The sequence below is a fragment of the Madurella fahalii genome, assembly GCF_045866475.1.
Source record: "Madurella fahalii IFM 68171 DNA, scaffold_6, whole genome shotgun sequence".
Taxonomy (NCBI): domain Eukaryota; kingdom Fungi; phylum Ascomycota; class Sordariomycetes; order Sordariales; genus Madurella; species Madurella fahalii.
In genome coordinates, this window is record NW_027263976.1 from 2,868,017 (window position 1) to 2,893,834 (window position 25,818).

At 56.1% G+C, this 25,818-nt stretch overlaps 10 protein-coding genes across 10 annotated transcripts; 6 read left to right on the top strand and 4 right to left on the bottom strand.

The window, feature by feature from the left end:
* Positions 1–23: 23 nt before the first annotated feature.
* MNP1 (mitochondrial 54S ribosomal protein bL12m) lies at positions 24–638 on the top strand (the record flags this gene model as incomplete). Its single annotated transcript, XM_071066303.1, has 2 exons — positions 24–239; positions 312–638. The coding sequence occupies 2 exons, from the start codon at positions 24–26 to the stop codon at positions 636–638; spliced, it is 543 nt and encodes a 180-aa protein (XP_070922404.1).
* Positions 639–1,060: 422 nt separating this feature from the next.
* MFIFM68171_10885 (uncharacterized protein) lies at positions 1,061–2,015 on the bottom strand (the record flags this gene model as incomplete). Its single annotated transcript, XM_071066304.1, has 3 exons — positions 1,061–1,534; positions 1,597–1,773; positions 1,860–2,015. The coding sequence occupies 3 exons, from the start codon at positions 2,013–2,015 to the stop codon at positions 1,061–1,063; spliced, it is 807 nt and encodes a 268-aa protein (XP_070922405.1).
* A 652-nt stretch (positions 2,016–2,667) lies between these two features.
* Positions 2,668–3,725, top strand: PRO3 (delta 1-pyrroline-5-carboxylate reductase; the record flags this gene model as incomplete). Its single annotated transcript, XM_071066305.1, has 2 exons — positions 2,668–2,728; positions 2,788–3,725. The coding sequence occupies 2 exons, from the start codon at positions 2,668–2,670 to the stop codon at positions 3,723–3,725; spliced, it is 999 nt and encodes a 332-aa protein (XP_070922406.1).
* A 652-nt stretch (positions 3,726–4,377) lies between these two features.
* Positions 4,378–5,851, bottom strand: HAT1 (histone acetyltransferase 1; the record flags this gene model as incomplete). Its single annotated transcript, XM_071066306.1, has 2 exons — positions 4,378–5,777; positions 5,833–5,851. 2 exons carry the CDS (start codon positions 5,849–5,851, stop codon positions 4,378–4,380), a joined length of 1,419 nt encoding a protein of 472 aa, XP_070922407.1.
* An 878-nt stretch (positions 5,852–6,729) lies between these two features.
* On the top strand, positions 6,730–7,935 carry MFIFM68171_10888 (uncharacterized protein; the record flags this gene model as incomplete). Its single annotated transcript, XM_071066307.1, has 4 exons — positions 6,730–6,762; positions 6,830–6,846; positions 6,914–7,684; positions 7,740–7,935. 4 exons carry the CDS (start codon positions 6,730–6,732, stop codon positions 7,933–7,935), a joined length of 1,017 nt encoding a protein of 338 aa, XP_070922408.1.
* A 2,297-nt stretch (positions 7,936–10,232) lies between these two features.
* MFIFM68171_10889 (uncharacterized protein) lies at positions 10,233–12,424 on the top strand (the record flags this gene model as incomplete). Its single annotated transcript, XM_071066308.1, has 5 exons — positions 10,233–10,667; positions 10,727–11,325; positions 11,380–11,742; positions 11,799–12,147; positions 12,200–12,424. The coding sequence occupies 5 exons, from the start codon at positions 10,233–10,235 to the stop codon at positions 12,422–12,424; spliced, it is 1,971 nt and encodes a 656-aa protein (XP_070922409.1).
* Positions 12,425–13,523: 1,099 nt separating this feature from the next.
* PDA1 (alpha subunit of pyruvate dehydrogenase) lies at positions 13,524–15,124 on the top strand (the record flags this gene model as incomplete). Its single annotated transcript, XM_071066309.1, has 5 exons — positions 13,524–13,664; positions 13,832–13,965; positions 14,049–14,416; positions 14,475–14,561; positions 14,616–15,124. The coding sequence occupies 5 exons, from the start codon at positions 13,524–13,526 to the stop codon at positions 15,122–15,124; spliced, it is 1,239 nt and encodes a 412-aa protein (XP_070922410.1).
* Positions 15,125–15,882: 758 nt separating this feature from the next.
* On the top strand, positions 15,883–18,817 carry cdc17 (ATP-dependent DNA ligase Cdc17; the record flags this gene model as incomplete). The annotated part of the gene is made up of 5 exons (XM_071066310.1): positions 15,883–15,908; positions 16,031–16,227; positions 16,276–17,401; positions 17,453–18,221; positions 18,281–18,817. The coding sequence occupies 5 exons, from the start codon at positions 15,883–15,885 to the stop codon at positions 18,815–18,817; spliced, it is 2,655 nt and encodes an 884-aa protein (XP_070922411.1).
* Positions 18,818–19,783: 966 nt separating this feature from the next.
* On the bottom strand, positions 19,784–22,065 carry MFIFM68171_10892 (uncharacterized protein; the record flags this gene model as incomplete). The annotated part of the gene is made up of 6 exons (XM_071066311.1): positions 19,784–20,935; positions 21,005–21,148; positions 21,202–21,720; positions 21,801–21,823; positions 21,886–21,918; positions 22,062–22,065. 6 exons carry the CDS (start codon positions 22,063–22,065, stop codon positions 19,784–19,786), a joined length of 1,875 nt encoding a protein of 624 aa, XP_070922412.1.
* Positions 22,066–23,429: 1,364 nt separating this feature from the next.
* On the bottom strand, positions 23,430–25,133 carry DLD2 (D-lactate ferricytochrome c oxidoreductase; the record flags this gene model as incomplete). Its single annotated transcript, XM_071066312.1, has 2 exons — positions 23,430–23,462; positions 23,523–25,133. 2 exons carry the CDS (start codon positions 25,131–25,133, stop codon positions 23,430–23,432), a joined length of 1,644 nt encoding a protein of 547 aa, XP_070922413.1.
* Positions 25,134–25,818: the final 685 nt, after the last annotated feature.

Sequence of the window (25,818 nt, forward strand, 5' to 3'; positions counted from 1 at the left end):
TCCTCCGCACACTCCAGCCCGCCATGTCGCTGTCCTGCAGGTACGCAGCGCAATGCTGCGCCCGCCAGCTCCGCACGAGCACACCGATCCGCGCCTCGAGCTCCTTCCTCCAGCAGCAGCGCATGACGCGGCGGTACAACTCGACTGAGGCCGCAGCGAACCCCAAGATCGCCGCCATTGTCGACCAGATCAGCCAATTGACGCTGCTGGAGACGGCAGACCTGGTTGCGAGCCTGAAGGTGCGTAAAACAGACCGCCATATGCTCTAGACCACTTGGTTGCTAACCCAATGCGCCCTTCGCGCCAAACAGTCGCGCCTCAACATCCCCGATCTCCCCGTTGGCGGCTTCGCCGCTGCAGTCCCCGCCGCCGCCCCTGCAGCCGTAGCCGAGGAAGAGGAGGCAGCCCCCGCCGCTGCCGAGAAGACACTCTTCACCCTGAAGCTCCAGGCCTTCGACGCGGCCGCCAAGCCCAAGGTTATCAAGGAGGTCAAGAATCTGCTCGGTCTCAGCTTAGTAGACTCCAAGAAGTTCGTCGAGAGCGCGCCCAAGGTCATGAAGGAGTCCGTACCAAAGGAGGACGCCGAGAAGATTGTGGCGGCGATGAAGGAGCTGGGTGCCACGGTGGTCATGGAGTAAAGTAGAGAGTGATGTTCAGGGGCGGGGATGGCATGGGGAGGGCCGCTAGCTAATGGTTCGACAAGCAGAGACGCGGACCAGGCAGGCCAGACCGGCATGTTACGATTACAGACCAGCCTGCGGCGTTTTTCGCTGCATGTACAAAAAGACCATGTAACATTATAACTCGATATATACCAAGCAATCACCTCTGCATTGGGTATCTATGGTTATACAGGAGTAATTTCCCCAAGTACGGCCATCTCCCATTGTTGAGGTCAGCCTTCGATGCTATCCCCACCTACCCAAAAATGCCCCTTTCAAAGCAAAAGACATGTTCCCTCGGTCCGTTTTTAGCCCAACGCCGCAGTCTACTGCCCCCGTAGCCATAAGAGGAACGCCAGCCAATGCAGTTTGCTCCAAGTTCACAACACACCCAGACATCAAGGATGCCCCTCCCCATTCGTCTTCTCTTCCCTGCGGTGCGGACAGGCACTCGAAAATTGTGCTTTCCACTCCTGATACTCCTCCTCGCCCATGCGATGGTCATCCGATCCGAGCGAGCTCGTTTCCTCCCACAGCTTGTCCAACTCGGCTTCGTCCGTCCCGGGCACCGCCCAGATATTCTCGCGCTGCCGTTTGTGCCGCTCCCGGTCCTCCTCTATGCGCTGCTCGATTTGTTTTTTGTCCAGGCCGGCCGGTGCGCTACCCTCTTTCCTGTACGGCGGTGGGACCGTCTGTGACGGGGGCATGTCACCGAGGCTGTCGGCGACCATGGGGCCTAAAGCCCCGTCTGCGTCGGGCGGGGATGACATAGCAATGTCCTGCGCCGCCGTTTCCCGCTCTTTCAGGACCTCTTCGATTTGGGTGACAGCTTCAACTTCGAGGAAGGATTTGTCTTGGAGAGCATTGAGGACCTAGATAGGATTGGGGAATTAACATATGAAGCTAAAGATGGTATCGAGAGAGAGAGCTTCACCTTCCGTACAACCTTGACATTTGCCGCCCCCGAGCCATCGTCTGGAGCTACGGCATCTACCACACGGATAATATCGCGCTGCATCATGCCTACGTAGTCGACATGGCCATCTTTATGAGCCATGTCAAGGAAATGTTCAATAAAAAACATAATGTTGGCTCGAGTGTTCATGTTGTTCTGTTTGTTCTCTCTTGGTCAGCCAATACCAACCGCCCTTTGACAAACCAACCAGTTCAACCATGCAAGGAATCTGCTCCACCTACCCTCTCGAGCTGCTCCAGGATGCACGAGTGTAGATCCTCGGCCATGTCTCGGTATCTCAGCGCATACTGTGCTGCCTTCTGAGCCGAAGTCACCGAGGCGTTGAGCTGGCGGAGTTGGTTTGTGAAGCGCATGCGCACCTCGAACGGGTCAGCCATTGTGTTGGCGTCGTAGTCGCTTGTCCCTCGCTTCTCTTGTCAGTTGGCGCTTCTCGACTGCTATTGCGGGTTTCGGTCCCCTCTGAGCATGCTTCAAAGGATGATCATGTGGAAGCTGGCTTCGCGGGTGTTGTTGCTACTGCTCCTCTGGGGACTGGAAGCCAGCGCTCCCCACAGTCTTTGTGGTAAGGAAAGGGCATGTCGCATCTTGGCGCGCCGATTCCAACTGCAGGGACGTGGGGTCTACGCTAAGCTCCTTAAAGCAGGCGGTGAGAAAAGGTGGGATGGATTTGGCCAGGCGCGGGGCAAAGTTGGCGTTGGATCTTTGCAAAACTTTTGTCTCGACAGGGAGGCTGGCGAGAGGTGTCGAGAGTGCATGTGAAAGGCTGCAGGAGATTCAGGTATATCATATGTTTCTATCCATTGCGGGTGGTTTATTCGGAAACTGAATCAGAATCACGGTCCGATCCCGTCCGTATTATCTCGTAAACTCTCGGCTTCGAACTAGCTGTCCTCCTGTTCGTTACATAAGAAGGGGTTCCTCACTTGCACTCATTTAACACAGCCCTTTGAAATCTACCTCCGGCTATCGGCATTGCCAATCTCATCAACCCAAACAACACCACACAACCATCGCAAGCGCACAATCAGAATGAATCCGTTACAAAATGGCAACGGCTCTTCCGAGCTCACTATGGCCGTCCTGGGCTGCGGTAAGTCTTCCCTTCCATTCAGTTTTCATGCTGAGAACTTGTATTCTGACGTTCCTCAGGCACAATGGGCATTGCCATCCTCTCCGGCATTCTAGCCTCCCTCGATGAAATGCAGGAGGTCAACAAGCCGGCCTCAGGCACCTCAACGCCGCTCTATGAAACGTCCGCAACCACACGCCTCCCCTCTCGCTTCATCGCCTGCGTCCGACGCCCCGAATCCGCCAAGAAGCTCAAAGCCACCTTCTCGTCCCACGCCTCTTCTGTCATAATTGCCCAGAACGCCAACGTCCGGTCAGTCGAAAACGCCGACATCATCCTCCTTGCTTGCAAGCCCTACATGGTGCAAGAGGTCCTCTGCGAACGGGGGATGGCCGCCGCCCTGGAGGGCAAACTCCTGATCAGCATCCTGGCCGGCGTGACCGAGGCGCAACTGGGGAGCACCCTCGCTACGGCCAACGGCGGCGTCGCCGTGCCCAACTGCCGGGTCGTGCGCGCCATGCCCAACACGGCCTCGCTCATCCGCGAGAGCATGACCGTCATCGGCATCTCCAACCCGCCGCTCGACCCGGAGACGATGGGGTTGGTGACGTGGATCTTCAAGCGCATCGGCGAGGTGGTCTATCTCCCGCCGTCCACCATGGACGTGTGCACCTCACTGTGCGGGAGCGGCCCCGCGTTCTTTGCGCTCATGCTGGAGGCGGCGATAGACGGGGCCGTCGCCATGGGCCTGCCGCGCGCCGAAGCGCAGAGGATGGCGGCGCAGACCATGAAGGGCGCTGCGGGGCTCGTGCTGAACGGGGATCATCCCGCGCTGCTGAGGGATAAGGTCAGCACACCCGGTGGGTGTACGATTGGGGGGTTGTTGGTACTAGAGGAAGGGAGGGTGAGGGGGACGGTCGCGCGGGCGGTGAGGGAGGCGACGGTAGTGGCGAGTCAGTTGGGCCAGGGCGTGCAGGGGGTGAATGGGACTCGGTTTCCGAGTAATCAGTTCCAGTAGGCCTCGTTATGCCTAGCTTGTGGGTGTCCAGATATACGGTATGCTTCTTCCGGTTCTGATGGGATTTGGGATAGATCTGTGTTTTAAACAGTAAGCGAACCTGACGTTTCAGGCCATAGAAAACTTTTTCGGCGTGGGAGCTCATCCACGAAATGCCATCGATGAAAGGAACGATGACGACACTGGTCGGGTTCATCATATCCTCCGGGACGGATCACCGGTGAGGAAGGTCGGAGCGTAGGGGAAGTGGGATACGGAGCGGAGAAATAAGAGAATGAAAGAGAAAAGGGAAAGGGTGAATGATGATAACAACAGGCAGTTAGCGCATTACAGAAAAGCAAGCCGACATAATTGAGTATGGCTTGTCGTTTACAAGCTTCGTCCCCGCAGAACCGTGGTTTACAATCCGATAGACAGGATCTAACATGAAATACGTCGGCTGTAGTCTCCCCTGAAATCAATAAGATCCTATGCATCCATAATAGGACCACCTAATATCGCCGTAACGCCGCGAAGTTTACATAGCCGCTCAGGTCATACACCCAAACCAATTGCACACATGCTCATCACTCCCCTTCCGTGACTGCCCGCATCAAAGAATCTCGAGAGGCTTAGACGAGATACCTAGCACAAGAGCCAGGAAACAGCCTATTCACTCTTCCTCAACCCTCGCCTTCTTGTTCACCGGCACCTCACCATCCTCATCCGCCTTGCGCTTCCCATTAGCCGTCGAGCCATTGGCAGCAGACAGGTACTTCTGCTGCTCCTCCGCCTTGATCAGCAGTCGCGCGTAGTCAAACCCGACATTTGACACGGTCTCCTCGAGCCTCTCGATGCGTTCGGGAATCTCAAGCTGGCCTAGTGCGTCCTTGTTGTGTCGGTATATCCTCTTCTTCACCATCAGTCTCCAGAGGCGATACTCGTGTTCTTGCTCCTTGGTCGCCTTTGTCGCCGATTTGTCCGGCAAGATTCCGGGCCGTACGGGCTCGGGGAGCTTCGACATGAGATGCATCTCGAGGACGCGGGCAAACTGGCGGGGGGCGATCTTGGCTTTGGAGCGCGCCGCATCCCAGGCGGCTTTGTCGACGATGTTGTTGGGCGCGGGGCCGGTCTTCGGGATGACAACGCTTGTGTTGATGTGCAGGGCCTGAAACTCGGGCAGCCGCCGCAGGTAGTGCAAATCTGCGATGTCGCGCAGGTCGTCAAAAGCCTCGTTTGGGTCTTCAACTGTGATCTCAACCGTCTGCTTGTGCTTGATATACTCTTCAAAGATGACGCTGTATAGTTTTGGTCCTAAGCCCTTCTTCTGGAAGGGCGGGATGATGACGAATTGCGAAATCCTGGTGCGGCAAGGGAGCTCGGATAGGTCAAAGTCTCCTCCGCCGAGAGGAAGGTCGGCCGGGTTTTGCAAGGGGCTAGTTGTAGGTAGGCGGAAGTGGAAGAAACGATATACAGTGCAGTAGCCGGCGAAAACGTAAGGGGATCGGGTGGAATCGCCGGAGGGCGTTCGCTTCTGGTAAAGGAAGAAGACCGTCCACCTGTCCGAATCTGCGTCATCCACTGAAATTTCGCTCCCGCCTTCAATAAAGAGCGGCACGAGAATCTGGATACGCTTGACTAGCTGCTTGACGGCAGGATCCATCAAGCTCCCCTTCCAGACCTCAAAGGTGCTGTCCAGGGTGCTGAACGTCGTGACCAACGCGCCTGGAGGGGTCCAGTCTTCCGGGACGTTCTTGATCGCCGTCTCAAATTCGCTTTTCTTCTGAAAGGCCACTTCGGGCAAGAAGTCATGTAAGATACCATTGATATCTGCGGCCTCGGTGTCGCCGACAGCTGAAAACTTCTTGCTGTAGGAGATAGAGAGGTTCGGTCGCATATCACTCGCATTATATCGAAGGTTAATTTGGAGGTCTTGGTAGCCGAAGATCTCCTCACTGTCGCCGAATATTGGGTATGTGAATTTCGGGTGGAAGCTGTGCCCAAGAGCCTTGACGCCGGTCGGAGTCGGTGCGACGAGGGACAGAACGAGCGCGTCATTGGACGACGACGACCCTGTCGAATGTTAGCGATTCGCGTTGAGATGAATTGGGATATTCTAGCTGCTTACAAGCGTCGCCTGAAGACATGGTGGATGACGCTGAATATAGAAGCCTCACTTTCTTGGGGGAGTGCTGCTGGGTACAAATGAAAGTGCTGAGCAGCAATGGCAACTTTGAAGTGATTTAGGATCGCGAGACGCGCTTGCAAGTCGCGGTCGAAACGGTTCCATTAATTGAAAGCTCGAGCCGTCCCTTCTCCACACAGTGTTTTAGATGCCAAACAACTGTGTTGTTGATCCGGTCACTATTTGTGCTACTAAACTTGAGGAAAAGTATTTATTTTACTTTAATTTCTGTAGAAGAATTCCTTGTCATTCTGGCTTTACCAACCAGCTTCCCGGGGGTGTAGTTTCTTGCTCTAGTTAATGGGATGTGGTTGTCTATATCTTTAACCTCCTGGTGTGTACAGTGCACCGCGGGAACAAAGGCATGGGTTGGGATTGGGGGTTAAGTGAAGGCAGGCACAGAGGTCTTTTTCTTTGAAAGAAGGCTCCTGCTGTCTTATAAGCGCCCATTTCTACCCTTGAACGGATCGCTTCGGAGCCATTTTCGCAGACAAGGTAGGGTCTTGGACTCGGGCCTGTTGTACACATTGATGGGTACGTGCGTTGAAAACAGGGGTGCGTGCAAAAGCGCAAGACGCTAGCCAGTTGTGGTTAAGTGTGACGGGAACTTGTGCGGGGCATCGGCCGTGGCTTGCGGTCGGATGTAGCCGCTGTCGAGCTGATCTGCCTGAATTGCGAAGGGTCCAACAGACTGGCCAAACCGAGCAATTTCCAGCGAGCGGCTTCTCGCCAGGAAACACTGCAACCTAATCCAACACCCCGCATGCTTCTGTCTGCTTGTGCCCATGAATCGCCAACGGAGAGCGCGGCTTGCGGTATAACCATTGATAGCCGTTCAAGATGGCCAGCTTGATATTTCTCATTGTGACCTCTGTGAGTCGAGCCCCGCTTCGGCGCTGGGCGACGATGGCGACACGTGCTAATCAATCGCTCTGGGCAGGTGGTCATGGCCGTCGCGTATGTCGATCCCAATGTCCCCGCCTTCCCTCTATCATATAAAAGTTGACCAATGTCTGTATGGCAGCTCCTTTATGGCCGGTGTGCTCCCGTTGTCGTTTTCCCTCTCACAGCCTCAACTTCGATTCGTCGCTTCCCTTGGCGCTGGGTTGCTTGTCGGGAGCTGTCTGATAGTCATCGTGCCGGAGGGCATTGAGGCTCTTGCGGCGACAGGGGCGCACTCAGAGCACGTCACACCGCCGAGCAGACGACGAAGGGACGAGAGCACGCTAGTACAACCGGAACTACCCGCATTCCATATTGGGTTCGCTTTGGTCATCGGGTTCGCCCTAATGTTCCTCATTGACCGGCTGCCGCGCCATGCCACGGACAAGTTCCAATCGACCCCGACGAGCAGGCATGTGAGCTTGGATAATCTGGCCGGGCCAAGTGCGGCTGGTGATGAGGAGTCGGATGGGTTCTTGGGTTCTCTGACGCCGTCACCTAAGCAAACGCGCAGCCTAGCCACAACGACAGGTTTGGTCATCCATGCCGCAGCGGACGGGATCGCCATGGGCGCATCGGCCACGACATCCAACTTGAATGTCGGGCTTATAATTTTCTTTGCAATTCTGGTGCACAAAGCCCCTGCTGCCTTTGGTTTAACTTCTATCCTGTTGAAACAAGGTCTATCGAAACGGGCGGCTCGATGGCACCTCATGGTCTTTAGCCTAGCAGCTCCCGCCGGAGCACTCTCGACATATTTTATCGTCTCCCTAATCGGCGGCGAGAACATGGAGGGCGAGTCCGCTCACTGGTGGACTGGTATGCTCCTTTTATTCAGCGGTGGGACGTTCCTGTAAGTGGCTTTTCTTCAGCTTCTCCTGATGCATCCCACTGATATCGGCCCCAAGGTACGTCGCGATGCATGCCATGCAGGAGGAGAACCATTCCGCAGGCCACGACCACCACGCGAGCGCTAATGGGTATTCTGATGGCGGAAGTTCGTCGCATAAAAGGCAAGGCAAGCTACAGATGCGGGATACTCTTGCGACGGTGGTCGGGATGCTGCTACCACTGCTCACGCGATTCGGTCATCATCATCATTGAGGCGTTCGGAGGCACTGGGCGGGAATTTGCTGCTTTCTAAGAACAATCGCGGTGCTACTGAGAAAGGCGTTTGCGATCGAGGCATATCAGAGTCTTTAGATGTGTCTTCATTATGTCATCAGCGGAAACAGAAAAGGCTCAACTCATGATACTACGCAGTACGCCTGCTATCTGCCTCTACAGCCAGCGTGGCATCACAACTCCATCCCACAAGGTATCGGATGTCTTGATGATGACGCAACCGGCCTCGACGCTGCTCCGCAGCCAAGCCGCGCTGGCCGATTCTTGGCGAAGCTCGAATCCCAACAAACAAGGCTAAATCTAAAATGATCTGAAGAAGTGGGGTCGTTTCAGGCCCCATCCAAGACTCCTGGCAGCCCAGTGTTTCAATCAATCAGTTTGGATCCGAGATCCGTCTGACATAAATTGGACACCTCGATGTGAAGGAGTTAGGAGTTCCATTTAGCAGGGAGGAACAGCGTGGCCTCAACTCTGGTCAGCCACCGCTGCATAGGAGGTTTGGATGTGATGGGCATTTTTTCGGGCGTTGAGGGAGATGCATCAGGACGCTTCAAACCTGTCAGTGCAAGCGGCCGGGCACACAGCCGATCGTGCGACAACTCCCTCTCGGCGGCTATTGAGTGTTGCACGAATATGTGGCCCAAGGGATATTGCCATTATCTTGATTCAATGGGGAATGGTCATTAAATAATGTCTTTGCTTTCAAACCGGCCACTGTGACAAACCTGGAGCAAGGAGTCTTTCTTGTCTGGACCGGCCCCCAAGCATTTCCGCTCCCATGCAGGCAGAGAGTAGTGCATCAATCAAGCATGGATATAAACACCGCAGCAATATGGACGCATGCTGATGCAATCCAGAGCGATACCGCGCCTCACGCAGATGGCGGCGCAGCCCGACTTATACCGTAATCAACCCATTGGGCCCGACACGTGCAGGGTCTAAACTTTGGGTAACTCTGCAGCTCTGCAGACCCGTCACTCCGCAGGTCACCGGTCAAAACCACTATTTCCCAAGGCAAGGAACCGCGGGTTTGGAAGCAGTTGCTCGGAGGCGGTTCAGGTTTGGAAGCCATGGCGCACCGCCTGTCGGATGAGGAGCTTCGGACGAACAGTGCACTGGTTCAACTGAAGACAAGAAACGGCTGTGACCTGTTTTAGCGAGGTCGATTGTGTCTTCTCCATGACGCGTCCGCCGTCCTGGGCCTTAGGGACAAAGAGGCAATACCAGATTTTACATGCCCAAGCGGCGGCGGTGATGGATGGGTTCTACATCGAGCCTCGGGGCCGCATTGTGGGTGCTTACATGCAGGATTCGAGGGGCTGGATCGCCTGTGGATGGGGTTCCCATCGCTGCTGTGTTGCGCTGTTGCTGGACCCTGAATCAAAGTCGGGCAGCCCAACATGCCAGCGCAGTAAAACCACGTAAAACACCCACAGCGAGATCAGGTACTATCACGCTACGCAATGCTGCCAGCGAAACGGTGCACTTCCCGGCGCATGGCTCGAGTTTGGTGACTGCCCCTCGTGGCTCCATTTGACCAGGCTTTCGGGAGGTGGACGCAAGACAGGTGGCGGACTTGGTGGTGGATGAATGGTGCATTGTGGGGCAGCCGCTCCCTGAATGCGGGTACAAAGTCGCATGTATCCCCCCCCTTGTCACTCAGCCTTCTCCTCATTCGACGCATAGCATCCCAGGCAAAGCGACGCCCCTTCCCGCCTCGTATTTCTTCCTCTCCTCAGCCCTCACAACCGGCCCAGAGCAGTTGGCCCTCCGCGACGACCTCCCTTGATACCTGCGCACGACGACGTCGAACACCGGCGAGCTCCGGATGGATTAGCACAAGTGTATCCGCCAACTCCATCTGCCATCCCTTCCCTGCCGGATCCGCTCGACTTGGCGCGTCGCGCCCCTTTTTCGCCTTCCACCCTCCGTCCCCTCTTGGGGTCCCATCCTTTGTTCTCGACGACCGCAAAATCCAGGTTGCCGAACCTGATCGTCCAGCCACAGCATCTCGAAGCGCTCTGTCGCGTCTTGTACGTTTTGTGAGCCGATTACTTGCGTACGGAGTCGGCCCTTGGCGACGCGAGCCCGACGACCTCTCTGCGTCACGACTTTTGGAGGCTAGTCGCCCTCGGCGAGACTAGACAGAACCTCGAAATTTGCCGAACTCCCAGTCCGTTCTACTGAGTGCTGTATTTCCTCTTCTACGATCGGGTTGCACGCCGCCGCATCGCCCGAGGACTCCACTTGGTCTGTTTTGCCACGCGCGTTGCAAGATGGCACCATATAACCGGCCGCTCAGCTTTTCCGAGAGAAGGGGTGGTGTGTTTGATGAGGGGCTGTCGTTGAATACACACAGTGTCAAGCTCTCACAGCAACGTCCTAGAGGGCCCCCGACCCCGAGCATGAGCACACCAGCAGCCGACTTTGAGCAGGTCACAGGCTCTCCCCCTCCCCCGCCAACACCTGCGGCATCCCCGGGCCCATCACACTCGAGGTTAAATTGGAGCAACGCGGAGGAGAGCGAGGAGGCCTATCTCTCGGGGTTGCGACAATACTTCGTCCAGTGCAACGGCGCGCAGAGGACTCGACTGCTCGCGGATCTTCTGAATATTTGTACGAGCCAGCAACTGAGCTTTGTTCATCAGTTCGTCAGTCCGCTGCTGAAGAAGGACCCCTTCACGACGCTTCCGGATGAACTGTGTTTGCGAGTGCGTTTTGGGCCCCTCCAGACCTACCAGCCGAGAACCCTGTAGCTAACAGTTTCCAGATCCTTTCCTTCATCGATGACCCTAAGGTGCTTGTGCGTGCATCTCAGGTCTCGAGGAGATGGCGGGATTTGCTGAGCGACGACATGACGTGGAAGAACCTCTGCGTGAAACACGACTACCAGCGGAGACTGTCTGAGGTCCAACCTCCCATGCACCTGGCCGCCTCCATTAGGCCAGAGACCTATTCTTTCGGCCAGCAGGATGACGATTTAGCGGAAAACAGTCTCTCTGGCGCACTCACTTCCACGTCGTTGCCGGCCTCGTTTGACGGAAGCTCCAATACGCGGCCCATGCTTAAGTCGTACAAGTCGCACTTCAAACAGAGGTATTTAGTTGATGCGGCTTGGCGGGCCGGCGGCCGCAATATCTCGCGCAACATCACGCAGGACGGAGGCGTTGTCACGAGTCTGCATCTCACTTCCAAATACATCATCGTGGCTCTTGACAATGCCAAGATTCACGTGTTTGATACGGAGGGGAATGCGTTGCGCACGCTGCAAGGCCATGTTATGGGAGTCTGGGCTATGGTTCCTTGGGACGACATTTTGGTCAGCGGCGGCTGTGATCGTGACGTTCGTGTCTGGGATCTGACGACTGGGTAAGCTCTCGTGCAAGGATCTGGCGCTCGTCATGTGCTGACTTGGAAACTTAGCAACTGCTCCCACACGCTGCGGGGCCACACATCGACGGTTCGCTGCCTCAAAATGTCGGACGCCAACACCGCCATTTCGGGCTCCAGGGATACGACGCTTAGAATCTGGGACATCAGGACTGGCGTCTGCAAGAACGTGCTCGTAGGACACCAAGCGAGCGTACGCTGCTTGGAGATCAAGGGTGATATTGTGGTTTCTGGCAGTTACGACGCGACTGCAAAGGTCTGGAGCATCTCTGAGGGCCGCTGTCTGCACACTCTTCAGGGGCACTACAGCCATATCTACGCCATTGCGTTTGATGGCTATAGAGTAGCGACTGGGAGTCTCGACACGAGCGTCAGGATATGGAACGCTCAAACTGGGTAAGCTTGCTCTGGGATCAGCGTGCGCGCTCGCGGAAGCTAACGGTTCCCTCTAGCGAGTGTCAAGCCATTCTTCAGGGCCACACATCCCTGGTGGGACAATTGCAGATGCGCGGTGGTACGCTGGTCACCGGCGGTAGCGACGGCTCAGTTAGAGTATGGTCGCTCGAGAGGTACTGCGCGATCCACCGCCTAGCTGCCCACGATAACAGCGTGACAAGCCTGCAGTTCGACGACACGCGCGTCGTAAGCGGTGGCAGTGACGGGCGGGTCAAGGTTTGGGACCTCAAGACCGGGCAGCTTGTCCGTGAACTCATCACGCAAAGCGAAGCGGTCTGGCGCGTCGCCTTTGAGGAAGAGAAGTGTGTTGCGATGGCGTTGAAGAACAGCCGGACCGTCATGGAGGTAAGCATGCATAAGCAAGCGTCGCGTGGAAGAGTCCTAACCAGTGTTTCAGGTGTGGTCTTTCTCACCTCCGGAAGAGATGCTTAATGAGCGAACGGCCTTGGCCCCGAAGAGGAGGCTCGATGCTGCAGCCCCGGACCGGCCTCTGAGTGCATTCTCGCTCGACTACCGAGGGTCTACGTCGACAAGCGGTATGCTTGACGTGGAGATGCCTGATGCCGGCCCCTCAACGGCTCCCCTCCAACAGAGCAGCTCAACCTTCTTCCACGAAGAATGACAATGAGTCTCGTTTTGTTACGACTTGTCGCATTACGATCGTTGGCACGCATATACACTTGTTTTGACATTTTTTTTTTTTTTTTCTTTTTCGACTATTCTTCTACTCGCGCATACCCCACATAAAGCGACTCGCAGAACTTTTACGCGTTCGGTTGCACCTACAGGCGACATCGGCATACGGATATCTCGGAGAATGAGGGGAGTCAGAAACCTTTCTGGGCTGTTCAACAGAGCGGAGTGGCATTGCTATGGCGTTTACACACTAGCATGGTTAATTTTTTGGTAGTTGGCAAAGATATTAGGGACGTAAAGCATTGGGAGGGTTATGTGATGGGGTTCATATTTATTAGGAGTATGGACTGGGGAGGATCTTGGAGGATTAGCTGCGCTCAAGGAGAGAGGTGAGGAGGTGGTGGCCTTCGGTGCATGTTTCAAGCCGGTGCAGGCGTAGTTGGGATTATAGCGGACAGACGACCTAGCTGAGTGCAATTTGGTGTAGTAATTGATTTTGGGTTGTCACGGTAAGATGTGTTGCAACATCACCATTCTTGGAGGGGACTGGAACCAGCACAGCGACGAAACATTCCACAACTCAGCTGCGGCGTTCCCCAATCGGACCCGAGTATACACGCTAAGTAGCCTGTAAGCTCGGGAAGAGTTTTACGGGCCAATTACTCTCAGCATTGTCTTCCTTGTCTTCTCGTATTTCCGTTTATTCCTCTCTGATAAAAAGAAATAAATAGTAAAAGGTAGAGGTTGCCTTAGAAGCGTCGCTGAATATATCAAGTCTTCGTTTTGATTTTTATCAGCCCTCGATAAGAATGTGGCGGATCCTGTCATTTCCAGTCCCACTTGGTCGGCTCAAGCCGCGCTGTCACGCAAAATAGCGCGGAAGGGCCTGGACATCCGATGGAGCCCGGACCCCCCAACCATGTCAGTTTGCCCCAAAACAGCTTAGCTTACATTCAACAAGCATCATTGCCCCAACGCCAAAATCTGGTCCTTTTTCTCAGCAAAAGGCAGGACGCAGCAGTTGCGGTCTCGCAGAAAAAAAAACCGCTTCATTTCCCTCCACAAACCCCAACCCGCCAGACACAATGCTCTCGCGAGCCGTCCGGATACCGCGGGCATTGCCCCTGCGCGCTGCTGCGCGCGCTCCTGCCGCTTCAATTGTTGCCAGGAGAAACGTCACCACCAATGCGGCTTCGGCGCAGGTGGACAAGAGCTCCGTTCCCCAGGTGAGTGGAGAGCTATTCGCTGCGCAGGTGATCGTTGTGCTGGTGTCGGACCCACCGCCATTGATGCTCTCTTGGTTTCAATGTCTTGATGTGGAGTTTGCGGTGCTTCAAAATTGTCGTTGATGAAGGAAATGCGATGTTTTGCTGACCGCGATGCACCGAATTAGTCCGAAGATGAGCCCTTCCAGGTCAGGCTCAGCGATGAGAGCTTCGAGACCTACGAGCTCGACCCGCCGCCCTATACCCTGGAGGTGACCAAGAAGCAGTTGAAGCAGATGTACCACGACATGGTTGTCGTCAGGTATGCGAAATTTGAAGCCGCCGGCCCGAAACGTTGTAGCGGCTCTTGATTGTTCCAGGCGCGCTGACCACACCGTGTTGTAGACAGATGGAGATGGCTGCCGACAGGCTATATAAGGAGAAGAAGATCCGGGGTTTCTGCCATCTTTCCACAGGTCAGGAGGCCGTCGCCGTCGGTATCGAGCACGCGATCGAGAAGTCGGACGATGTGATTACGTCGTACCGGTGCCACGGTTTTGCCTACATGCGCGGCGGCACCGTCCGCTCCATTATCGGCGAGCTGCTCGGCCGCCGCGAGGGTATCGCGTACGGCAAGGGTGGTTCCATGCACATGTTCACCAAGGGCTTCTACGGCGGCAACGGTATCGTCGGCGCCCAGGTCCCCGTTGGCGCCGGGCTTGCTTTTGCCCAGAAGTACACTGGCGGCCAGAAGGCTACCGTCATTCTCTACGGTACGGGATTACAGCGGCAGGTCAACCAAGAGCCGAGAGTACTAACGATTTTCTACAGGTGATGGTGCTAGCAACCAAGGCCAGGTCTTTGAGGCTTTCAACATGGCCAAGCTCTGGAAGCTTCCTGCTCTGTTCGGCTGCGAGAGTGAGTTGCCACTGAGCTTTGTCAGGAGTGTGGGACCATACTAACTGGGCGCAGATAACAAGTACGGCATGGGTACGTCTGCGGCTCGCTCGTCAGCCCTGACGGACTACTACAAGCGCGGACAGTACATTCCTGGTCTCAAGGTTAATGGCATGGACGTCCTGGCAGTGAAGGCTGCCGTTCAGTACGGCAAGCAGTGGACTGCTGAGGACAACGGCCCGCTGGTACTTGAGTACGTCACGTACCGCTATGGTGGCCACTCTATGTCGGATCCCGGCACCACCTACCGTACCCGCGAAGAGATTCAGCGCATGCGGTCAACCAATGACCCCATTGCCGGCCTGAAGCAGCACATTCTGGACTGGGGCGTCGCACAGGAGGATGAGCTCAAGAGCATTGACAAGGAGGCACGCAATCACGTCAACGAAGAAGTCGCCGCAGCCGAGGCTATGGCGCCCCCGGAGCCCACTCCCAAGATCCTGTTCGAAGATATCTACGTCAGGGGATCTGAGCCAAAGTACATCCGCGGCCGCACACCCGACGAGGCTTTCTACTTCCACTAGGAGGATCCCGACTGGTGCCCAACAATGGTTATCCAAACATTAGAATCGTAACATGGCGGGATTGGGACTGCGGGGACTGCGGAGGTGCTGTGCGTTAAGGTCTTTTTTGTACATTATCCTAATCTGTGATAGAGCCTGGGAAGCCTGAAACTAAGATTGGGAATGGGACATGCTGGATGTCGGCAATTGATATGTCGAACAAGATGACCGAGGATGTGGGAGGGATTCGCTGCCTGTTGATCCTGAGTATCATGAGTGCTCAACAAACGTTTTTGCAGGTAATGCTGCCCGCACGCAAGTAGTGGGGCTCAGCACCCTTCAGCTCATGTGACCGTGCACTTTACGCGACTCCCTGCCCGCTGCTGCCTTTGACGAAAAGTCGCGTACGTAGCGCGTCAAGGACGGGTCGAACCATTGGCTCTACCGTTCGCAATACCTTTCCCCCCCCCCCTCCCCCCCTTCTTCTCTTTCTGACTATATCATCTTCTCCCCCTCTCTCTTTTCAGACAAATGGAAGTCGAGTGACCGGTGTTCTCCCCCCCCCCCCCCCCTCCCCCTCCCATCCATATATCTCTCCCCTTCCAATTCGGACACCCACCCTGGCTCCCGTCCTCCGCCCCCGCCTCCCCGTCGCTGGGTTTTCCACGACCACGACTGCAATAACGACCTGTCGCTTCATAACCAGGATCGGGTTGTTGAGCTGCTCAAGTGTATTAACAAGGTCTCTGTCATTGTTACGGAATACGAAGGGCGAGACGATGGCGCCTAAACAGGCTACGCTGGGGTATGTGAGAACAGGGCAGACGACTCTGGGGTGGGTAGCATAATATATCCACTGTTGGAGGCCTCGCTTGTTCTTATAATATTACTCAGGTTTTTGAAGCGCTGTGCTGACGGTGCCGGCAGGAAATTTTTTGCGCAGGCGAATGGAAGCAAGCAGGGCAAGCCCGCGCCACAGCAGCAGACGAAGTTGAGTTTCTCGACGAAGACGAACGGCGCGGCTGGGAAGAGGGCGGCGGTGGAAGAGGATCGTGTAAATGAGGAGGAGGTGAAGCGGGACGATAAAGAGGTAATTGACGACGTGGAGGGGCAGGAGAAGAAAGGTCAGTTGATTGCGCGCATTCGGGAGGGTGGTGTGGGCTGACGGCTAGAGCCAACAGATGCCCGTAAGAAGAGAGGTCGGCCTACCAAGTCGACTGCGGCGGCAGAGAAGAAGAGTAAAGCAGTTGCCGCCGAGGCGGATGAGGATGCCGAGGTAGCAGCGCCACTTAGCAAGCGGCCGAGAAAGGGTCGGAGGGTGATTGAGGATGACGATGACGAGGGGGATGAGGTGATGGAAGATGCTCCACCATCGCCGGCAGCCAAGAAGGCGAGGGAGTCTTCGAGCCCTAGATCATCCCGGAAAAGGGAGGCTGAGCCAACCCCGGCTATGAGGACGGAGGCGGAGGAGGAAACGCCCGAGTCAGCGTCCGAAGTTGAGGAAGAGGAGCTTCAAGATGAGGAAGAGAAACCCGAAGTGGCGGCGAAGGCGCGGCAAAAGATCCAGGCCAGCCTCAAGTCGGAGGTGAAGCATCCATACCCGGACTGGAAACCAGGCGAGCCTGTGCCATACGCCGCGCTATGCAGGACCTTCTCGCTCATCGAGCTCACCACCAAGAGACTTGAGATTATGGCGCATTGCGCCCTATTCCTGCGCCAGGTCTTGAGGCTTACGCCGGATGACCTTTTGCCGACGGTCCTGCTCATGATCAACAAGCTCGCCCCTGACTATGCCGGCATTGAGCTCGGTATCGGCGAGTCACTGATCATGAAGGCGATCGGAGAGTCGACGGGCCGTAGTTTGGCGGTTATCAAGCAAGACCAGAAGGAGATTGGAGATCTCGGGCTAGTCGCCGTCAAGTCGAGGTCCACCCAGCCGACCATGTTTAAGCCCAAGGCGTTAACCATTCGGGGCGTCCATAAGGGCCTCATGGCGATCGCTACCATGACCGGCAACGGCGCGCAGGGGAGGAAGGTCGATAGCATCAAGAAACTCCTGTCGTCGGCGGATGCGGGCTCAACTGGCAAGGTGGACATTACAAAGGATAAAGGCGGTCCGAGCGAAGCCAAGTATCTCATCCGCTTTCTCGAAGGCAAGCTGAGACTTGGCCTGGCTGAGCGGACAGTCATTGTCTCTCTTGCTCAGGCCATGGTGGCGCATGAGGCGGCTAAGAAGGATCAGGTGCCCAGCACCAGCGACATTGAAAAGGGCGAGGCTATCCTCAAGACGGTGTACAGGTCTGTGGTGCCTCCAATACCATTGCTCGCATCCACGCTAACAGTTTACAGTGAGCTGCCTAGCTACGATGTCATCATTCCTGCCATGGTCGAGCATGGCATCATGAACCTGAGAGAGCACTGCAAGCTCCGCCCTGGCGTCCCGCTCAAGCCCATGTTGGCGAAGCCAACCAAGGCTATTACTGAAGTATTAGACCGCTTCGAAGGCCAAACCTTTACCTGCGAGTACAAGTATGACGGCGAGAGAGCGCAGATCCACTACGTCGCCAAGGACACGGGAGAAGAACTCAGCCAGTCAACATCAAGCGCCAGCAAGGAAGTCGGTCGTGGCGTGGCTTCCATCTTCTCGAGGAATTCCGAAGACCTGTCCAAGAAATATCCCGATGTCCTGGCCAAGCTCCCTACATGGGTCAAGGAGGACACGCGGAGTTTCGTCCTGGACTGCGAGTCTGTAGCATGGGATGTCCAAGAGAAGAAGGTCCTGCCTTTTCAACAGCTCATGACACGGAAGAAGAAGGACGTCAAGCTGGAGGAAGTCAAGGTTAAGGTGTGCGTGTTTGCCTTTGATCTTCTCTATCTTAACGGCGAGGCGGTTGTGGAAAAAAGTCTCCGGGAGCGCCGTGAACTGCTGCACAAGTCCTTCACCCCTGTTGAAGGTGAATTTGCCTTTGCCACGTCTATGGACGGCCAGGAGCTGGACGAGATCCAGACGTTCCTTGATGAGTCGGTCAAAGCGTCTTGCGAGGGTCTGATGGTGAAGATGCTGGACGGACAGGAAAGCGGATACGAGCCGAGCAAGCGGAGTCGGAATTGGCTCAAGGTAAATTTCCATACACAGCAGGCAACGTAGAGTTATTGCTAACCAAATTTACAATCCAGATCAAAAAGGACTACCTCTCCGGAATCGGTGATTCCCTCGACCTCGTCGTCCTGGGCGCCTACCACGGCAGGGGCAAACGTACCTCTGTCTACGGTGCCTTCCTCCTGGCATGCTACAACCCGGGTACGGACACGTACGAGACGGTTTGTAACATTGGCACAGGCTTCAGCGAAGCCGTGCTCGAAGAGCTGCACAAATCCCTCTCACAAATCGTCATCGACCGGCCCAAGCCCTTCTACGCACACAGCTCAGGCGGGCAGCATCAGCCCGATGTCTGGTTTGAGCCGCGCTACGTGTGGGAGGTCAAGACGGCTGACCTGACGCTCAGCCCCCGGTACAAGGCTGGCATGAAGGAGGGCGTGGACCCCAGCGGGGAGAAGGGCATCAGCTTGCGGTTCCCCAGGTTCATCAAGGTCCGCGATGACAAGAAGCCGGATGAGGCGACGACGAGCAGGCAGGTAGCCGAGATGTACCGGAAGCAGGAGAGCGTAACAAAAAGTAAAGGGCCTGCGGTTGACGACGATTTCGAGTATTAGTCTGGTGGGGTCTTTTAGATGTACTGGTACTGTGGCATTGTATGATATTTTTGGGGGCCGAGAATGGCGGTCAGGGGGTTGCATGTGTGATGAATTCCAACTGGCGAACCCGTTTGTCAACACAACCATCAAATCAAGGGAAGTTGTGCGGAACTATTCCGATGTGCCTTCCTTGCACCTCTACCACGCCCTCTGTTAACTCAGAGATAATAAATCCAGTATCTCCGATATAGAGTACGCCACTCAGGGGTTTGTTGCTGTGTGGCTGAGCAATTGGCGGTAGCTCCGTTCACCCCTGTTTATCCCTGAGCGTGACAAATGCGGCGCGCCCGCGTCTTTTTCTCCGCAGATGTACGTGTACGGCGGCCGCGCTATAACAGGATTGCACCAACAAACCTCCCCAATGCACCAACGGTCGATCCAACGTCGATAGCGTTATGCATGCTACGTAGCATGTCAGATCCTTCGCCAAGGAAAGAATCGGCGCAGGGCAGGAAGGCACGTACATAGCCGGCCGCTTGGCTGCTCTACCCAACAACCAACACACATAGGGAATCAATCACGATCCAGGGGTTGTTTATTAAGCCTGGTTTCAACGTCAATCCATGACTGTTTTTTTGGACCATCCCCGGTTGCCAGGCCAGAACCAGTAGTTAAGACCTTCCTTTTCGGGCCAAGTTTCGGAATTAGCGGAGAGCATTAGATTGGAGCGTCTACCAGTATTATCAAAATCAAAGGGTAAAAAGTAACCCCTGGGGACAAATAAACCAGAGAAACAATGCTCTAAAAACCTGATAGCTTAACCGGAACAAAACATCCCTGTATCCATGTGTACCCTGTCCCTTCACGTGCTGGGCCGTAAACTTCAGCTCAAAGAAACCAACCCTTCCAACCCAGCCCAACCTCCGCCCCCTCCCGATACCCCAGACCAGCTCGGCACCCAAGCCACCACGATGAGCTGGCTGCTCAGAAGCTGGTCAAATCAACCCAACCGCGTCCCTGGACAACTTGCTGGATATCCCTCCCCCTTGCCGTCACTCGCGCGCGGAACCCCTCGCACCACACGGCCTCCAGCCTGCCGTCCCCTGTGCCATATCCCATTTCCATGCCCATGCCCATCCCCTCCACGCCCATACCCACATCTACACCCACACTCACACCCACACCCACACCCATGTCCATGCCCATGTTCATCCCAAACTCACCACTCCCGCCGCCGCCGCCTCCGCCTCCGCCTCCGCCTCCGCCTCCGCCTCCCGCTCCCATGCCCATCCCCATGCCCGTACCCATGCCCATGCCCCCAAGCCCGCCCACGTCGCCCCAGAACCGCTCCACCACCCACAGCGGCGCTAGCAGCATATCCGGCTGGGCACAGCCCTCGAGCGCCGCATCTAACGCACGGCACACGTTGGCGGCCAGCTCGCGGACGTGCTTGAAGCTGTAGCGCATGGGGTTGATGCCGGCGATGTTGGTCTGCACGCCCGCGGGCAGGATCGCGGTGCCGCCGCCGGCAGGATGGGTAGGGACCGCGTGCTGGTGGTGCTGATGGTGCTGATGGGGGTGATGTTGCTGGGGCGGGAAGTCCTCGGGCACGGGCTCGTAGACAGCCCAGTAGAGCCTCCAGAGGTTGGGGTAGAACAGGATCAGGGCGGCCCAGTAGTAGATGAGGCAGAGAGCGGTGGTCTGAGAGGGGAAGGCAAATGGAGAAGGGAAGGGGGAAGGCGTTTGCTGCTGGTGCTGGTGGTGGTGGTGATGATGATGGTGGTGGTGGTGGTGGTGGTTGTAGGCTTGGGAGGTTGGAGTGGGCCAGAATAGGGGTTGTAGTTGAGTTGAGGTAGAAGTTGAAGAGGCGGATGGGTGTTGTAAGCTCGTGTACCACCTGCTCAGTTGTAGTTCGATGTCGAGGCAGTTGTTCAGGAGATCTTGGCACATGAGTCGGCGGGCCATTGTAGGCTCTCGCGAGAGGATGCCGTCGGCGCGGTGTAGAATTGCGGGGAGCAGGGTGATTATGTCGAGGAGGCGGTCGAAGGGGGATTTGGGGTGGAGTTCCCAGGGCGTGGAGAGCCACTCGGGCCCGGAGAGGAAGGTGGGCGTGCGGTTGAGGAGGGCGGCGAAGATCTGGTTTCGCTCGGAGTGTAAGCACGTCTTTCAAGCACATGGTGGATAATGTTCCGGAAGGCGGCTTACAGCGTTGTGCCGGTAGACTCGGGCAAAGAAGTGGTGGTTAGGAAACGAGCGGAAGCGCTCCGGTCCCATCCGCCTAACTGTATTATTCTGCACCGAGGGGTCTTTCCAATGAGGGTGGTTGCTGAAGTAGACCGAGTTGTTGTGCTACGCGACTGGGTCAGTCCCCGGCGCGTCGACCTCCGCGGTCAAGAGCTTACCTCGTAGAGGAACATGAGTATGCTGTCGGTTGCCGTCTGCATATCCCCGTTCCCGTCGTCATCCGGCGCCGCAAGATGCACCAAGCACTGCGATGTCAACTGAAAGTCGTCCTCGCTAAGGAAGGGCTGTACGTCCGGAGCCTCGTAGGGCGGAAGCGAGACGAAGACAGACTTGCTGTCCGCATCATTGCTACGGCCATCTGTAGTTCTCGCAACAGCCTGCAAATTCGTGTGAAGGGCGGCGATCTGGAGCCGGTAGCTCTCGTTCTGGTGCGAGACAGAGACCAGATCGTCCCAGGCAGGCCGAAGGGGCTCTTCGGCAGCAAGCTTGAGCTTGTCCTCCTTTGGTTTCGGTGTCGGCGACTTGTCCTTCTTCGGTTTCAGCACTCGAGGCGGATGTGATGAACAGCGCCCCTGGTCTTCGATGGTGCCGATGATGAACACGGTCTCGCGCTCGTAGCCGGCGCACTCCCTGCCGGTATCGATGCACTTCCTGCAAAACGGTCGTTCGTTGTCGCACTAAAAGCACTGTGAGCCTGTTTGTGCCCGCGTCCACTCGTGGCCGAGATGGCCGAGATGGCCTGATGCTTGTTACATACTTTTACTCGACGAAGGCGGCAGGCTACGGGAGAGGTTAGCAGGCCATGGAGCAATGACAGCTGCATCAGCCGACGGTAAACCTACTGTTGCAGCCCTTGAACTTTCCCGGAACTCCCACTTCGCGTCACAGTTAGCCAAGTGAACTCGCAGGTTGTCTCCCAGTGTGGTAAAAGCCAAGAAACAAGCCAACAACACCCGGGGGACGGGGGCCGGGGGTAGGAAAAATCTGGAAATTTTCCGCAATGAGATGGCGTTCTCACCCATGTTTGTTGATCACGTTGCAGATGAAGTAAGACACGGGCTGTCGTACCGCAGCGACTCGTAGTGGTTGGCGTAGGACAAACCATGACAACCCACGAGTTCGGCCAGGCGCCCTTTGTACTCTCCTCGAGGCTGTCGTCAGGTCTTGAGGGGGCCACGCAACGGAAGGCCGGACGTCGATCCTAGCTAGTCTGTTGTTGGTTTCATGGAATGAGAGAGGGATTGTATCTCGACCCAACTGCCCCCGGTCTAGCACCTAGAAGACTTGGTAGCGGGGAGTGGCGCCGCAGACTGATGGCAACGGGACCTAGCCTGCCGCACGAAAGATATATTCAAAGTAGGCAAGTGGGCTGTCCGTCGGGTTTCTTGTTGGGACCTGGGTTCACGCGTGGGCGTCGTCTTCTTGGCATGGTTGATGGGCTCGTGCAACGGAGTCGCGTGGACTGTCAAGACAAAACGGCAATTACTAAAACATCCCCGGGCTAGCGAGATCATTACCCTCGAGATATGTAGGCACGCCGTTACTTTTCTCGGGATCCCAGGCCTCGGCCTCGACTCTCCCCCACTAGGACTGCCGCGGTGGAGCCCGAGGGCCTTGTCCAACGACTTCACAATGTGCCATGGCACTACCATGACTGCAGGACAACGAGCAAGGAACCTCCCAAGTTCTCGTCGCGCAACCTATCGGCATCTGGGGTTCTTGGAAGAGCTTCACACCACCCCCGCGGGAAAGCCGCTCAGGCTCGCCGTTGGAGACTCCGCGGGATCGCGTCGACAGCTCGCAAGCCATGGCGCCGGCGCCGAGCCTTACCATAGGGCTGAGTAGTATTCCATGGACAACATCCTCTGCATAGCCAGGGGCTCTGCCAATGCCACCTGCAGCAGGCCCGACGGGCATAGCGACATCTGATGACCAGGGGGTTTTGTCAGCGTCCTGGTCATCTGAAGATTGGATTGGTCCAGAAGCCGATAGGGGCATGCGGCACGGAGGGAGGGGTCCCCAGTTGTGTCATGTTCGCAACCCGTCCAATTGGAATGGCAGGCCCGTCAGCGGCTCATCGGCTGGTCAACCTTGAAATCAAGACGTGTCACTAGCCACATCAAGAGCCCCTAACTGTAGTAAATGGCCACACCGGAATTGTTCCAGGATTCTTTTTCATTTAAATCCGTGGAACACTCGGACTTTCTTTTCTTTTGCCTTCCCACTGAATGTGACCGGAGATAAGACTCGGAACAAAGTGCTGATGACAGGGATTCACGGCCCATTGCCGCTAGCTAATGTACAAGGGCGGGCAGATAGGCCGGTCGGCCGCTTACACTTTGACAAATCGCGCATGTGCGGCTGGAGGAGGTTCATCTCGCCAAGGTTAGAGATACTTGTAAGGGTTGAGGATACCATTCTGCGCCGCAATGTCAGTGACGCCACTCTTAAAGAGACAGGGAAGCCTTGGGATTCCTACCGGATCGAATGTGCGCTTGATGTTCTTCATCAAGCCAATCATGGTCGGATTGCGGCTGTAGCCGATGTACTTCTTTTTCATCAGACCAAGACCGTGCTCAGCGCTGATGCTGCCTTGCCGTTCTGCGATCCACTCGTAGACAAACGGCTCTAGAACCTTCTCAACCCTGTCATCGCACCGTCTCGTAGACACATTCAAGTGGAGGTTGGCATCCCCCATGTGCCCATAGCCGACCACAGCACGGACGGGGTACTCCTCTGTATCTCCGAGCAACCCGGCGGCGTCGACCCGGGCCCGTGTGTCCTCGACTAATTGGTACAACTCCTTGAGCGGAATCGAGACGTCATACTTGTACACGCCGCCGAGGTGGCCCAAGGCTTCGGTAATGCCCTCTCGCCAAGCCCACAGCGATTTGAGCTGTGTCTCATCCTGAGCGAGTGTCCCATCGGCAACGATGCCCTTTTCCATTACGTCCTCGAGGAAGGCTTGCAGCTTCTCACCGTCGTGATCGGCGTTGGAGCCACTCGTCTCGATCAGGCAGTAGAACGGATATTGCTCCTCCAGCGGCCGCTTGTTGTTTGTGACCTGTCGCACCAACGCCTGGCTGCCCTCGTCCATCAGCTCAAAGGCAGACAAGATCTCGGACAACTGGCCCTTTGCTTCTCTGAATGCCTGTTGGACCTTGTCGAAAGACTCAAGACCGAAGAAGGCAACATTCTGGGCAGGTGAGCGCTGGGGGCACTGGATCGATACCTTGGTAATGATGCCGATGGTGCCCTCGGCGCCAATGAAAAGCTGCTTCAGATCGTAGCCCGTATTGTTCTTGCGCAGCTTGCAGAGGTCATCAACAATGGTCCCGTCGGCGAGCACGGCCTCTATCCCGAGCACCGTTCCGTGCAAGCTTCCGTACCGGAGCAGCCGCAAACCGCCAGCGTTGGTGGCGAGGTTTCCTCCGATGTGGCATGACCCTTTAGCCCCGAGGTCCAGAGGGAAGATGTAGCCTTTGCTAGCCAAGTACTGATCCGCGACCTCGAGGATGCACCCGGCCTCGGCCACCAGGGTGCCGCTGACCTCGTCGAACTCGATGATCTGGTTCATCCGGCTCATGTTGATGACGATCTCGTCAAACACCGGGACCGAGCCGCCAACCAGGCCGGTGTTGCCACCCTGCGGGACGACTGCCAGCATATTGTCATTGCAGTACTTGAGGACCTTGCTGACCTCCTCGGTCGAACCGGGCTTGAGCACGAGCTTGCAGTGGCCGCGGTATTTGCGCATCCAGTCGCTGTTGAAAGGCTCAATGTCGTCGGTAGCATCATTGGTCACACCATCGATGATGGCTGACTCACTCCCTAGGAGCTCCCGGAAGTAGGCGACATGATCCTGTGTGAGTTGGGCAAAGCGGCCGTCTCGCTTGATGTCCGAATACTTTTCGCTTGTGAAATTGCCATTGGATGCCACGGCTGTCCTGTGGAAGAGGCGTGGCCTGGAACTGCTGAAGTGACGCTCGGGGCGAGATAGGAATTGCTGCAATGAGCATTGCCGGTTCAAGTTTGCCGGGGTCCTTGAAAGTCTTCTTAAGGCCGGCGCCAGCCGAGAACGGGTGGCCATGGTGATCGGCTGATGGAGTGAAGAGGGAAGTGTGGAAGCGGGCTTATATCATATGAGCGAGTTGGAAGTCAAAGCCAATGGATGGTATAATGGTTGACGCCAGGCGCCTGTTTATTAGGGACCTGATGGATCCAAGAGCGCCTTGATGAATATATGTATTATACGCAGCGGCAACGCGAAGGTTTAGGACGGCCTCACCCGGAGTCAGCGACACCGGCGACAAGTTTGGTTCGGCTCGATGTCGCAAGTCCGGTGCCGGGTGGCGCAAGCTGGCAGCATGCTCGGGCCACCTGCCAACGAACGGACTCCGGGCTCGTAATACAGAGCACACAACCCATGTCAACAACAAGCCTATGCGTTGCAGTTAGGAACAAGTATGCCTAAAGCATTTTTTTTTTTTCTCTAGTAAAAAGTACTTACTGACCATACTGGCGGGTCGTTGTATTTGGATATTCCGTCAGATTGTTCTGGAGTGGGGGGTTATGGCCATTTACATTCAATTGTCCAAGTACCTGGGGAAGTACGTGCTTAACTGGGTCGTCAAAATCTGACTTGGCGTTTGCAAATACTTTCCACCACACCTGGATTGGCCCCGCAGGCCCAGGCTGCGCTTGGACCTGGTTAGCTTGTCAGCCTCGAGCTCGTCGTCACAGCTGTGGCAGCCTGCCCAAGCTATCCAAACCAG